The sequence below is a fragment of the Geotrypetes seraphini genome, chromosome 13 (genome assembly GCF_902459505.1).
Source record: "Geotrypetes seraphini chromosome 13, aGeoSer1.1, whole genome shotgun sequence".
Lineage (NCBI taxonomy): Eukaryota > Metazoa > Chordata > Amphibia > Gymnophiona > Dermophiidae > Geotrypetes > Geotrypetes seraphini.
The window spans coordinates 82,313,160-82,327,857 of NC_047096.1; the positions used below are offsets into that span (position 1 = coordinate 82,313,160).

General features: G+C 46.4%; 1 protein-coding gene across 2 annotated transcripts in view; it reads right to left on the bottom strand.

Moving 5' to 3' along the window:
• Positions 1–3,385: 3,385 nt before the first annotated feature.
• CCDC47 (coiled-coil domain containing 47) overlaps positions 3,386–14,698 on the bottom strand; it is an 87,770-nt gene continuing 76,457 nt past the window's right edge. For both annotated transcript variants that reach the window (XM_033918158.1, XM_033918157.1), the window contains exons 12-13: positions 12,925–13,092; positions 3,386–4,593 (exon numbers count right to left, since the gene is read on the bottom strand). In XM_033918158.1, the coding sequence (XP_033774049.1) occupies positions 4,513–4,593; positions 12,925–13,092 (249 nt within the window). In that variant the 3' untranslated portion in view covers positions 3,386–4,512. The remainder of the gene's footprint in view (positions 4,594–12,924; positions 13,093–14,698) is intronic.

The window sequence follows — 14,698 nt, forward strand, 5'->3', positions numbered from 1 at the left end:
TCTCAAGCCGCGAGGCTCGTCTTCTGTTCCTGCTTGCCCTGCAGCTAACATATAGCCGATCGCAAGCGTTCCCCGATGTCAGCGCTGACGTCGGAGGGAGGGCTTAAGCAAAGCCTGCCCTCCGACGTCAGCGCTGACGTCGGAGAATACTTCCGTTCGGCTATTTGTGCACGGCAGGGCAGGCAGGAAGCAGAAGACAAGCCTCGCGGCTTGAACTTCGTTTTGCTGAGAAAGTTGCAAAGATGGGCTGGGAGGCAAACACGGAACACAAAAGGGGGGAGGGAGTGCGTTTTGGACACAAGGCATGAACTTGGAAGAGAGGAAGGGAGGGAAAGAGATGCTGAGGTGGGGGAGGGAATGCGTTTTTGGACACAGAAGAAATGGACTTAGGAGAGAGGAAGGGAGGGAAAGAGATGCTGAGGTGGGGGAGGGAATGAGTGTTTGGACACAGAAGGCATGGACTTTGGAGAGAGGAAGGGAGGGAAAGAGATGGTTGTGTACACGGGGAATAGAAGAAAGGAGAATTTTTGGTCATAGGGAGGGAGTGAGGTACAGATAGTGGCATACCAGGGTGGGGGGGGGGGCGGTCTGCCCCACCCCGGGTTTACGTCCCAAGGGGGTGCACAGCTGGCCACCCTCCAGTGTTGTCCCTAGGCCGGCAAACTGCGGCTCTTTAGCCACTTGAGTGCCACCGCCGCCAACGGTGTTGTTGGCGGTGGCAACATTATAAAATACTTTCTTTGTGTTTATTTGATTCCTATTCAAGAGAATTACTTTATATATAGTCAATATAGGCACAGAGTTAAATTTTTTAACATTTTCTAATGGTGGTGTGCCTCGTGATTTTTTTCATGAAACAAGTGTGCCTTTGCCCAAAAAAGGTTGAAAAACACTGGTCTAAGGGTCCTGATGGAGACCAATTTGAATATGGTCTCATTATAGATCTACTCGATGTTTCATTGTTACCGTAAAAAAACAATTTAAGGTTCAACTTCCTTATAAATTTCTCTAAATGGATATTAAATTGAAAAGAATCAAAATTCTTTGAAGGTACAAAAGAAAGACCACAATTCAGGACCTGTTCCTCAGATGACGTTAAGGACCTGTTAGATAAATTGATAATGGCTGAGGTGGCTATTGTTGTTGGGACCACGTGACTGGCCGTCCTCTTTGGTTCCATCTGGTGCCTCCTCTCCCTCTTCTTTTTGGATAATTTTTTCTGGATAAAAAATTACCAGAACTATTACTGCTATTATTGGATGATGATCTACTTCAGTACTAAAATTGCTGGAACTAGGAGATCCTGTTCTTGTGTTAACGCAATAGAAGTTCAGAAGTTATTGTAGAACATTGTACTTTATTCAAACATGCCTTTAGCGATCTCCGTTGTTTAGCAATTGACTATGAACCTTCAGTCCAACGGGGAGATCGGGTTAAAAGACTCAAGCAACGTGAGTTAAGATGGATGCATATCCTTAACAGTATGCATCCTTCTGGTCTTAACACTACAGTTGATTGGTCTGTATTCGTTTGACTCTGCTGTTCTTTTACTTTAACTTATAACATTCTGTGCTTTGGTTCTTTTAATTTTTCTAAACTGACTAATGCAGAGGAGGACTTTTTGTCCAATCAGAACATCATGACAGTTATTTTCACTGTGCATGTGCTGGCGTTTTATGTTTATAAGCGCCATTTTTAACAACTAGGTTTGTGTAAGAACAATCAGAATTGTTTTCATTTGAGTAAGTACACTGTGCTAACATTTTGAATTATCGATTGTATTTATCATCTGTATCTTAATGTCCCTTTGTATCTTGTATATCTTTTATCCTTAGTTTGTCCATTTAAAAACCCTGACGAAGCCGCATGACAGCGGCAAAACGGGTTCCCGTCGGATAAGATATGATACATGGAGATATAACGGCAATATAAGTCATGCCGTCTTAGTCCTCTTACATCGAACTTAAAAAAGATAAGTGCCATTTTTTGGCTTGTGCTTTGTTCTATCAGCCTGATTATCATTTCGGTCTGTTAGATGCTATTTGCACAGTTACAAACTGTTTAACTGCACAAGTTCTTTGATATCAGTGTGCTGGCTAAAGCACTAGCCACTTTAAACGTTTGCTTAAATTGCACAATCTTTTTTGTGACAAGTGAGCCATTTATTGCACTAGCCACTTTAATGTCATTTCCACAATTAACTGCAAAGTTTTTGTACTAAGTAGGCCAGTTTATGTACTAGCCACTTTAATTGTTATATGAATTAGCCTCAATATATGCCAATATGCACGGTCCTAAAACTAAATAAGTTAAAAATTATTTATTTACTTTTCAAGATAAATCTAAACAATCATTATGTAGGGTGGTCTAAACATAATGATAATAAAAATAATGTTGATGAATTAAGTCAATCTTTATACATAGGTGAAGGTTTTTATGATCAATGAAAGATATCCGCGCCACAATTCCATTTTGGATGATATTATTATGATCCTAGGAGTGGCAATTCTGAGATCTTTTCCTTCACTTTGTTAATTAAGATTTAATGATTGGACTTATATCATCAGAATTATTGCTCTTTGGATTAACTTTGCCAAACAGGCTATGTCAAGTGATTCAATAAACTTTGCTCTCTTCAACCTTTCATCTGTGGCCCACTACTCCACTTCTGTTGCATAATTTAATTTACACTGGCATACTTATCAATTCTATAGCGCTACCAGATACAAGCAGCGCTGTACATTAACACACAAGAGACATGACATAAAGCCCTGTGCTAAATATTTCTATAGAAGACCCCATGAAAATCCTTGCCCCTTTCTGCAGCCAACAAGATCTGAAGCTGAAAGACACACTACCTGAACTTCCTCATTCTTCTGAGATAAGTCATGAGCAACCTTTTCAAGTGTTCTTTGTTCTCTTTACAGATTCAGACAGCACACTCAGAGAACCTCACATAAATATTCAAGGAGAGAGTAAAATATGCAATTAGCTATTTCATTTTCACTGAAAACAAAACATCAGCAGCTTCTGTAGAATATTTCTTCCATAGTGCCAAAGGACTGACTGTATTCTTACACCTACTTCAGCAAAAATAAAGGCTTGATGCAATAAGTGACCATCTCCAGACTTTAGGTCATGCATGTTTTATACATTTGCTCTGTCTGGAAAGCATTTTGCTTGGTGAATCTTTTGCAGTGATTGTCACACAACATCTGCATAGCAATTATCTTCAAAATCTTTTGCTATCCCAATCCTGATTGCCCTTGGGGTTTTTCCCCTTTGTTTATTGGTATTGTATGCTTCAGATTCCCTCTCTTTTGTTCCCAGAGACGGTCACATATTGGTAACTAAAGGTTATCAAGTTAATTAATAACAATTAAAGTGCTCTCCATGACTTTTTTTATTTCTTGTTATTGAAAATAGTTGCACAGACAAAGGAAGAAAAATAATTATATTATTAGAGAAGCTGGCCAGTACACATCACACAAAATGCTGCATTAGCTCAACCTCTCTATACATTTTAAAATCTCTTACTCTCAGAATCAGGCAAGACTCTGTTATATTATTTAGGTCTATATGCTAATGTAAGACCTAAAAATGGGTTATGAAAATCTCCTTAGTTTAAAATGAATAAAAAACAATTTCTTACTCTGTTAGCAAACGTAATTCCCTAATCATCTGGAGTACATAATCTGAGTTTTTTTTCCCTTCCCTAGCAAAGCTTGGAATTATGGAACAATCTGATAGGATACTGCTTAAGATGCTAAATGGAGTCAATCACCTTCATACACACCTAGGTTTTCAGTTGCTCCTTGTTGAAAGAGAACCATTCTTCACTTAGGCTGTAATCGATATGACACTAACTTTCCATTTTTCAGTCTTTTAGTCTAGATTGCTTATCTGTGTCAACTGATAAGGAGGCAACTGTTTCATTACAAAGAAATTTCAACAAGGCAATATCAACAGAAGTTTTCAAGGAGAAACTGGACTAGTGGCATAGACAGAGTTGATTTTGATGGAGTCCAGGCTAAACATGGGTAGCAAGTGTGAATATTTACCATCTTAGTTCTCTTTTGTATGTGCTGTTAGCATTGACGTCAATGGGCTTGACTTAAACTGAGATGGATACAGAAACAAAGGAGTAATGTCTTTGCTCAGGGTAGATGCTGAACTAAAAGCCCAACCTAAAACCTATAGAAAGAAAGTGATTTGCTCTTTACTAAAGCATGCCGCTCAAGGCAAAAGAAGCTGTGTGATCTCAAAAGAATTCAGAAGGGGGCAAAAACGTGTTCACAAAGATAATATTAGCTAATCAAATTGCTCTATCTGCAGCTAAATTGATTAGCAAATTATAACACTACAATGCTGACATGGTTCTGTAGTCTAGCACATTTACAATTATAGCCTGGACTAATGTCACAAGTGTTTTAGACAGACTCCAGCACTGGGAGTAGAATATTATATCCAGGATGCTGTCTAGAGTATCCCAAGTTGTGTAGGCATTGCCCTTTACATAGCTTTCACTTTGATTTGCTTCATCTTCATTTGCTTCTTCTCCAGCTTTTTTTGCTCACGGCGCAGGGCGGCTTCCTGGAAGGGAAATTAAGACATGGTTCAATTCTTCAAGGGACAGGGGCTATGCTGCATCATGGGAATGGGAAATTAAAAAGTTGCATCACCCTAACATGTCAATGGCTAAAACTCTTTACAAATGTAACTCCTGTGCACAGGAGGCAGGCCTGGTAAAAAAGGGTAAATAGGACAGTATATTCAGGGTTCTGGGATATGGAGGTAACATAGTAAATGACAGCAGATCAAGATCTGAATGGTCTATCCAGTCTGCCCATTAAAAATACATTTCTTTTCTTGTGAAGTCCACCTGGTATTGTCCTAGGTTCCAAATGCTGGCATTGCCATCCAAGCTCACTCCATCTTGTTGTTTGCAGGATACCTACCGTAAAGTTTGGCCAGTAGTGTCCTCATGTTCCAAGTTAGTGGAGCTCCCATTGTAGCCCTCCCCAGCCCATCCTACATATACAATGCAACTCTGCCGTAGTTCTTTAATTTTTACCATTCATTTTCTAGTTAGAAATCTCTTGTGTTTATCCCACGTTTTTTTGAATTCTGTCACCATTTTCCTCTCCACCACTTCCTTCGGAAGGACCCTCTCCGTGAAAAAGAATGACAGTCTTTGCAGAAATTTGTGTATACTGCAACCAATTTATCATAAACAAGTTTGTGACAAGCTTATGGGTCCTGTATTACCTACGTACTACACTTCTCCCTCGGTATTCGCTGGGGATAGGGGCAGAGCCGGACTGTGAATTGAGAAAAACCGCAAATAGCTTCTCGTCCGGCTCTGACCCACCCCTGCCTCCCTCCTGCCTTCCCCCCAGCATCCTGGCCTTACCTGGTGGTCTAGCGGGCTTTTGGAGCAAGAGCGATCTTCCTACGCTCCTGCCCCATACAGACTGCCGTGAGTTCCCGTAATCTCTCAAGATATGCAAAGATATGGGGGCCATTGGAAAAATGTGTGATGAATAGGCATCAATTCTTTTCCTTTCTTAGTTCTATTTAGCACACTCAAGGGGGAGGATGGATTTGGGATGTAATTCAATAAGATATACAGTGGTGCCTCGCATAACGGACGCCTCGCACAGCGAACGCTGCGCACAACGAACTTTATGTCTTGATCCGTACAACGAACTTCGTTTCACACAACGAAGTCGCCCGAGCTGCATCCTTCCGCGCAGGCACTGCGCTTAACTGCCCTCTCTCCGCCTGGTTCCCTCTTGCCCCCCCCGACTCCCCGACACGATCGGGGCAAAAAGGAGCCCAAGCCCTCTTGCCCCGCCGATTCCCCGACACGATCGGGGCAAGAGGGAGCTCAAGCCCTCTTGCCCCCCCGACTCCCCGACACGATCGGGGCAAGAGGGAGCTCAAGCCCTCTTGCCCCCCCCGACTCCCCGACACGATCGGGGCAAGAGGGAGCTCAAGCCCTCTTGCCCCCCCCGACTCCCCGACACGATCGGGGCAAGAGGGAGCTCAAGCCCTCTTGCCCCCCCCGACTCCCCGACACGATCGGGGCAAAAGGGAGCCTAAGCCCTCTTGCCCCGCCGATTCCCCAACTCCCCGACAATATCGGGCCAGGAGGGAGCCCAAGTCCTCCTGGCCACGGCGACCCCCTAACCCCACCCTGCACTACATTACGGGCAGGAGGGATCCCAGGCCCTCCTGCCCTCGACGCAAACCCCCCCTCCCCCCAACGACCGCCCCCCCCAAGAACCTCCGACCGCCCCCCCAGCCGACCCGCGACCCCCCTGGCCGACCCCCACGACACCCCCAACCCCCTTCCCCGTACCTTTCTGTAGTTGGCCGGACAGACGGGAGCCAAACCCGCCTGTCCGGCAGGCAGCCAACGACGGAATGAGGCCGGATTGGCCCATCCGTCCCAAAGCTCCGCCTACTGGTGGGGCCTAAGGCGCCTGGGCCAATCAGAATAGGCCCGGGAGCCTTAGGTCCCTCCTGGGGGCGGGGCCTGAGGCACATGGGCCCAACCTGACCATGTGCCTCAGGCCCTGCCCCCAGGAGGGACCTAAGGCTCCCGGGCCTATTCTGATTGGCCCAGGCGCCTTAGGCCCCACCAGTAGGCGGAGCTTTGGGACGGATGGGCCAATCCGGCCTCATTCCGTCGATGGCTGCCTGCCGGACAGGCGGGTTTGGCTCCCGTCTGTCCGGCCAACTACAGAAAGGTACGGGGAAGGGGGTTGGGGGTGTCGTGGGGGTCGGCCAGGGGGGTCGCGGGTCGGCTGGGGGGGCGGTCGGAGGTTCTTGGGGGGGGCGGTCGTTGGGGGGAGGGGGGGTTTGCGTCGAGGGCAGGAGGGCCTGGGATCCCTCCTGCCTGTAATGTAGTGCAGGGTGGGGTTAGGGGGTCGCCGTGGCCAGGAGGACTTGGGCTCCCTCCTGGCCCGATATTGTCGGGGAGTTGGGGAATCGGCGGGGCAAGAGGGCTTAGGCTCCCTTTTGCCCCGATCGTGTCGGGGAGTCGGGGGGGCAAGAGGGCTTGAGCTCCCTTTTGCCCCGATCGTGTCGGGGAGTCGGGGGGGCAAGAGGGCTTGAGCTCCCTCTTGCCCCGATCGTGTCGGGGAGTCGGGGGGGGCAAGAGGGCTTGAGCTCCCTCTTGCCCCGATCGTGTCGGGGGGGCAAGAGGGCTTGAGCTCCCTCTTGCCCCGATCGTGTCGGGGGTGCCAGGGACCACACGGAGTCACCCACCGTACCACCCGATTCGGGTAAGCGCAGGTATCGGTGGGTGGCTTATTTGCGGGGGGGTGCCTTATTTTACATTTTTTTCTAAAAAGGGGGGGCTGTCTTATTTGATGGCCCTGCCTTATCATCGGGGAAACACGGTAGAAAAAAAAAAAATGAACAGTTAAGTCCCAGTTTTTGCCGCTGAGACTCTGCCCTCTCACTGTAAAATTAGACTCTACTTAGTCTGTCTTTAAATTTAAAAAATGTGTGTTGTTTTAAAAAAACAATTATGTTTTTAGATGTATCTAAATAAAAATAATAACCAAAAATTTATCTTTTTTTATGTCATCTTAGCATATTTTATGCTACAGAACGAATTATTTTTTTTAACATGTATTGTTATGGGAAAACGCGTTTCACACAACGAACGTTTCACATAACAAACTTGCTCCTGGAACGGATTAAGTTCGTTGTGTGAGGCACCACTGTATTATAATATGTTGTATAAAATAGTATATTCTATTTTGTTGAGAATGTGATGAAGGGTGGGTGGGTGGAGATTTTACACTATTAGTTTTTATGTGTTAGATATTACAGTGCTATATTGGAAATACTTTATGGTATATTTTTGTGCACTTGTTGATTTTATTTAAAAATGAATAAAGATTTATTAAAAAAAAAAAAAAAAAAAAAAAAAAAAAAAGACTAAAGAAGTTTTCTGTGGTGGGAATGAAGAATTTTGATACCTTTGTATGGGCCACATTTTCTCAAACAAATAAAATGATCTAAAGCAGCAGATCACAAACAGGTCAAGACTTCAGGATATGCGGTGTTGTTCTAGGCAAGATTCAAGTCAAAATGCCTACCTCCACTGAAAGCAAAACTATCTCATGCATATTCATTAGGGATATTGTGAAAAAAAAAACCCCAATTGTGACCCTTGATGACTGCTGACCTAGAGCTTGCTCATGTTCCTAATGCTTAGAATTGTGAGATGAACTGTCTAAATGCCTAGCTAGCAGGCTATGTCATTGCACCCACTCCCCTGAAAATCAGTGTGCCTAACACCCAGTAAACCTTATACAGCTTTAAGGAGAAATTAGGTTCTTACCTGCTAATTTTCTTTCTTTTAGTCCCTCCAGACCGGCACAGAACGGATGGTTTACTCTCCTCTGCTAGCAGGAGGAGACTGAGAACACATTGACTTTTGGCAGTAGTACAAGTGGGCTGTGTAGTCCCATCTACAATTAGTCTGAGATTAGTCAAGCAGAAACTACTAAGAACTAAAGAACTGTGACCTATAAACATACCAACTCCACTAACATATGGAGAAGACAAATTAGCTGTTTAGATTGGACAGAGAAACACTGCTGGATACTGATTAGAACAAGAACCTGCCTTAACAGTAAGGTCCTTCAACATGCAGGAGCCGAGAAACATAGAAACATAGAAATGACGGCAGAAAAGAGCCACGGCCCATCTAGTCTGCCCACACCAAGACCCACCCCCTATCTACCTCCATGAAGAGATCCGACATGCCAATCCCATCTTTTCTTAAAATCTGGCACGCTGCTGGCCTCAATTACCTGTTGTGGAAGACTATTCCAGCGATCAACCACCCTTTCGGTGAAGAAGTATTTTCTGGTATCGCCATGAAATTTCCCACCCTTGATTTTCCACGGATGCCCTCTTGTTGCCATGGGTCCTTTAAGAAAAAAGAGATCTTCTTCCACCTTGATACAGCCCGTGACATACTTGAATGTCTTGATCATGTCTCCCTTCTCTCTGCGTTCGAGTGAGTATAGCTGCAACTTATCCAGCCGTTCCTCATACGGGAGATCCCCGAGTCCTGAAACCATTCTGGTGGCCATTCGCTGAACCGACTCAACTCTCCGCACATCCTTTTGATAATGTGGCCTCCAGAATTCACACAGTATTCCAGATGGGGTCTCATCATAAATCTGTACAATGGCATAATAACCTGGGGCTTACGGCTGATGAAACTTCTACGGATACAACCCATGATTTGCCTAGCCCTGGAGAAAGCTTTCTCCACTTGATTGGCAGTCTTCATGTCTTTGCTAATGATAACGCCCAAGTTGCGTTCTGCTACAGTCGTTGCTAGGATCTCGCCATTTAGGGTGTAAGTCCTGCATGGATTTTTGCCACCAAGGTGCATGACCTTGCATTTTTTGGCATTGAAACTTAGTTGCCAAGTCTTTGACCAATGCTCAAGCAGGAGTAGGTCCTGCGTCATACTGTCAGGCATTTTGCTAACGACCGATGAGCTTTTGCCTACTATGTTGCATAGTTTGGCGTCATCAGCGAATAATGTAATTTTGCCTCGAAGCCCCTCAGTCAAGTCACTTACGAAGATGTTAAATAGGATCGGGCCCAAGACCGAGCCCTGCGGCACTCCGCTGATCACCTCCGTCATATCGGACAGGGTACTGTTAACCACTACCCTCGTCGTCTACCCCTTAAGCCAGTCCCTAACCCATGCAATTAATGTTACACCCAGTCTCATCGAGCTCATCTTGCTCAATAACCTGCGGTGTGGGACGCTATAAAACGCTTTGCTGAAGTCCAAGTACACGATGTCCAGGGATTCCCCTGTATCCAACTTCCTTGTTACCTAGTCAAAGAAGCTGATCAGAATTGATTGACAGGACCTTCCCTTCGTAAAACCATGTTGATGGGGATCCCGTAGTTTCTCCTCGTTCAGGACTATATCCAATTGGCATTTGATTAGCGTTTCCATAAGTTTACTTATTATCGATGTGAGGCTCACCGGTCTGTAATTCTCAGCCTCTGTCCTGCTTCCCTTTTTGTGGAGTGGAATGATGTTAGCTGTCTTCCAATCCAACGGAACTCTTCCTGTACTTAGGGAAAGATTGAAGAGCGCGGATAACGGTTCCGTCAGGACGTCACTCAGTTCCCTGATCACCCTGGGGTGTAGTTTGTCCGGTCCCATGGCTTTGTTCACCTTGAGTCTAGATAGCTCATCATAGACACTACATAGACTAGACACTACACTACATAGACGAATGAGCACAGAAAGAACCAGATTGAGATCCCAGCCTGGAACCAAAGGACGAACTGGAAGCTAGAGCAATTTTGCCGCTCTCAAGAATCTAATCACATCCGGAGAACAGGCCAAACAAACTGTGAAAAGAAGACAAAACTGCAATCTGAACCCTGAGGGAGGACCAGGCTTTGAGGTCCAGCATCCTTTGCAGCATCTGACAAAAAGTCCGCTTCTTCCAAGTTGCCTGATAAGGAGAAGAAAGGAAAAGATCTGGTAAGGGCTGGTAAAACTCAAGAGCAGAGCTGACCTGAATCACCTGATCCGTTGTGATCTTGACCCATGGGGAAGGACCCGCAATGAATCATTAGGCCGGACAGATGGAGGATGAGCCACCGGTGGAGTCACAACCCTCCCTGATAGGCTCCCCGAAAGGACTGCATGCGCTGACAGAAGCGTCCTCTGGAAGGGAAAGAAGCTGAGCCCTGGCCAGGGCGATACCAACGAAAATCACACATACGCCCACATGTGGCACCACCCCGAGAAGCCTGGTGAGGTCGGTCCTACGGATGCCGAGGCACCTTAGAGTCACTCAAGGCCTGAACAAGCTTATCCAATACCTCCCCAAAGATGGAGCCCCGAAAAGGAAATTTACTGAGCTTACACTCAGAGGCCACATCCACCGATCAACCCTGAAGCCACAGGATAGGATGAGTGGCTACTCTGAAGGCCATAGACTTGGCAGATGCCCGCAACAGATCATACATGGCATCAAAGAGATAAGAAGTGTCAAGCTCAATGTTAGCCACCTCCTGATCCACCTAGGACCAATCAGCAGACTCCCGGTCAAGGACCCACTCAGACCACTGGAAACAAGCCCAGGCCACCAGACCGCCACAAATTGCTGCCTGGACAGCCAAGGCAGCCACATTAAAACTCTGCTTAAGGAGAGGCTCCATCTTACAGTCCCTGAGGGTCTCTCAAGGCTGAACCACCTTCAAATGGCACTGTATGCCTACATTCAAGATCAGAGAGCACAGCATCAACAATCAGGAATGGGACAGAGCCTGGCCATGGACTGTGCCAAGCGAAAAAGCACATCCCAAATATCCTGATGCATAGAAAAAAAAACAGGAGGCTGACCGGATCCTCCGAAGCAGAGGGTCCACAATTCGAGGGGGGTCCTTAGTTTTCTCCTCAAAATGCAAAACTGAAGACACCTGAAGAATAAGCTCCTGCAGTTCTTTCCAGTGAAAAATGCACATGATCGAAGCATCCTCACCAACAGGCATCTCCGAAACCCAGCCGTCCACATCATCTGTAACTGGGTCAGCCAGGAAAAAATCCTCATACCAAGAAATCCGCGGCCACTTGGACGAAGGTGGGGGGGAGACTGGATGGGGGCAGATGCCATGGGAGACTGAACAGGGACTGATGTGGAAGGCAAAGACCCCCCAGAAGAACCAGGGACCTCTGGGGAAGCAGGACCCCCAGCCGCCTGTAAGTAAACCTTGTACATGGCTAAAACAAAATGGGCAAAACAGGTACCCCCTGCATGAGCAGAAGAAATACTTAGGACCTGTTCCTGTCTTTCCAAAACAGGAGGAAGGTCACCTGAGGCCACAAGCAAAATGGCGGAGTTTCCTGCCAAAACTGAAGAAAAGCCCACCAAAAAACTGTCTCCTGAGGCCTGTAGCAGCAAAGAGGCCTGGGCTTCCCCTACAGACCACAGCCAATGAGTGGTGTATGTGTGAAGGGGAAACCCTGCACACTGGCACCTGAAACCGACAAGGATTCTTCCTAAATGTGGCCGGAGCACTTCACACACACCCCGGCCACATCCACTGCTCGGCGCACACTTTTTTTTTCTTTTTAAAAAAATGCTCATTGCGAACATGCAGGAGACGAAAGGTACAAAAAACTGCTGGGTAGGAAAAGAAAGCAATTAAAACTAATTTAAAGCTTCCTTCCAGACCGGCTGCCACAGGACTTTTTTTTTTTTTTTTACAAAGCAAAAACTTTAATGGACAAGAGAACAGACTCCACAGTTTCTCAAAGCTGTAGTCTTTGCCTAAATTGTGGCAAGCCGCACAGCTGAGGCACCTCTAATGAAAATAAATTTGGGGAGGTGGGGGAAATGGGGGGAGGGACTCGACCAGTCAAGTGTGGCACTCCTGAGGTCGGAGGAATCCCTGAAAGAGTCTTTCAAGCTCTGTATGGACTGCAAAAAAGGGACAATAAAAAGGCAACTAATCAGATCCAACAGGCTCTAACTATCCAAAGGAAAGACTGCACAGGCTTACCACCTCCTGGAGACTGAGAACAGACTGATTATATATGGGACTGCACAGCCCACTTGTACTATTTGCCAAAAGTCAATGTGTTCTCAGTCTCCACCTGCTGGCAGAGGAGCATAAACCATCCATTCTGTGCCGGTCTAGAGGGACAATAAAGAAAAGTATTTTACCAAAAAGCTCCCCCTCAAGAAGTTTGAACACGATTGTTAATCCTGTTTACCAAGTACAGCACACAGAAAGGGATCAAAATACACAGAAAAGTCAATGACACCCACAAAAGTGTACACACCAATAGAACTGGGAGATAATTGGCATGTACACTCTTCTGTGGGTATCATTAACCCTGTTTACCTCCAACTTTCGCTGTTTGTCTGGATCTTCTTCATTCATGATTCGCTCCTTCTCTGCTCGCTTCTTCTCTTCACGGCGGGACTGTGCAGCCTCCTGCCGCTGCACATGAGTCAGCTTTAGAAAGTTTTCCTCCACCCGGGCCCGGTTCTTATCTGCTTTTTGTTTACCCTTTGCCACAAAAAGTAAAACAGATTAGAAAGCGATTAGGGTAAAGCAGATTAGGGTAAAGCAGATTAGAAAGCACTATTCTACCCAAGTAGGTTTAGTTTTTGTCACACATATGGAATAAAGCAGTGGTTCTTAAACCTGTCCTGGGAGACCCCCAGCCAGTCGGGTTTGTAAAATATTCCTAATCAATATACATGAGAAAAATTTGCATGCCTAGGCAAATCTCGCAGGAAGCATTTCAATCTTCCCCAGATACAATAACCTTCTAACTAAATTATCTATCTTGTAATGACCCTGATACAATGTCCCAATTTCACCCAAGTAACCCGCTCTACTTTGTAACTCTCCTGGAAATGTCCAGATAACCTCTTTTGTAATCCGCCTTAAACCGCAAGGTAATGGTGGAATAAAAATCACTAATGTAATGTAATTAGAGATATCTTGAAAACCTAACTGGCTGGGGGTCCCCCAGAGCAGGTTTAAGAACCACTGGGCACCTCAGTAAGAAGGCCCATACTGTGCCAGACCCTTGTTTTACACAAAGGAGGCATTTGTAAGTAAAATTGAGTTCCTGTAGAGCAGTGTATCGCAAACTGTGTGCTGTGGCACACTAGTGTGCCTCCTGAGATTCCAAGTGTGGCGTGGCACACTGAGGAGGAAGAGAGGCGCCGGCTAGCTGACTTGCCTACAGGAGGCATGTCCTGTAGGGCCAGAGGTCCTCAACACGCGGTACAGAGCCAGTGCTGCATGTCTAGTGACTTCCTGCTGCTGTCATGTGTCTCCCAGGACTCCTGCCTTGCTCGTCTTCTCTCCCCACCCCTGGACCAGTACCGGCAGCTCAGTGTGTGTTTAACTTCGCCACACAGCTGCCGCTAGCATTAGTTTAGATGTGGTTCCATCAGGCAGCCTCGGGGCCTTTGCTAGGCTGGTCTGCTTCGATGATGCAACTTCCTCTTTTGTTAGAAGCGGGCCGGCCTAGCAAAGGCCACGAGGCTGCTGATGGAACTGCGTCTAAACTAATGCTAGTGGCAGCTGTGTGTGGAAGTTAAAAGTACAGTGAGCTGCCGCTAGAGAGAGGAGAGGTACTGCTGGACAGGGGAGGAGGGAAACAGAAGGGGTACTGCTGGACAAGGGAGGAGGGAAAGGGAAGGGAGGTGCTGCTGGATAGGGTGGAGGAAGAGAGAAGAGGTGCTGCTAGACCTGGCAGAAGGGGAGGGAAAGGAAAGGTGCTGCACACTGGAGGGGAGGGTGAGATGGTGCATGGGGAGAGATCATATTAGTTGTGAGTGGAGTTGGGGGAGGGAAGGAAAGAAAATTGTTGCAGGAGGAGTGAGAGTGATGAGAGAGGGAGAAATTGACATGGGGTAGAGGAGAGGGAGAAATGGTGCATGGGGAGAGAGCATGTTGGGTTGGGGATGGGAAGGAGGGATGTCACTCGAGGGAAGAGGCAAGGAGAGAGAGAAAATGAGCAGGAGGCAGGAAGTGTTGGACTCATGGAGAAGGCATGATGGATGGGGAGGGAAGGAGAAATGTCACGCTCAGAGGAAGGGGGAGAGGACAGAGTGAAAAGTTGGACTCATGGAGAGAAGTTGGTTGGGGGAGGGAA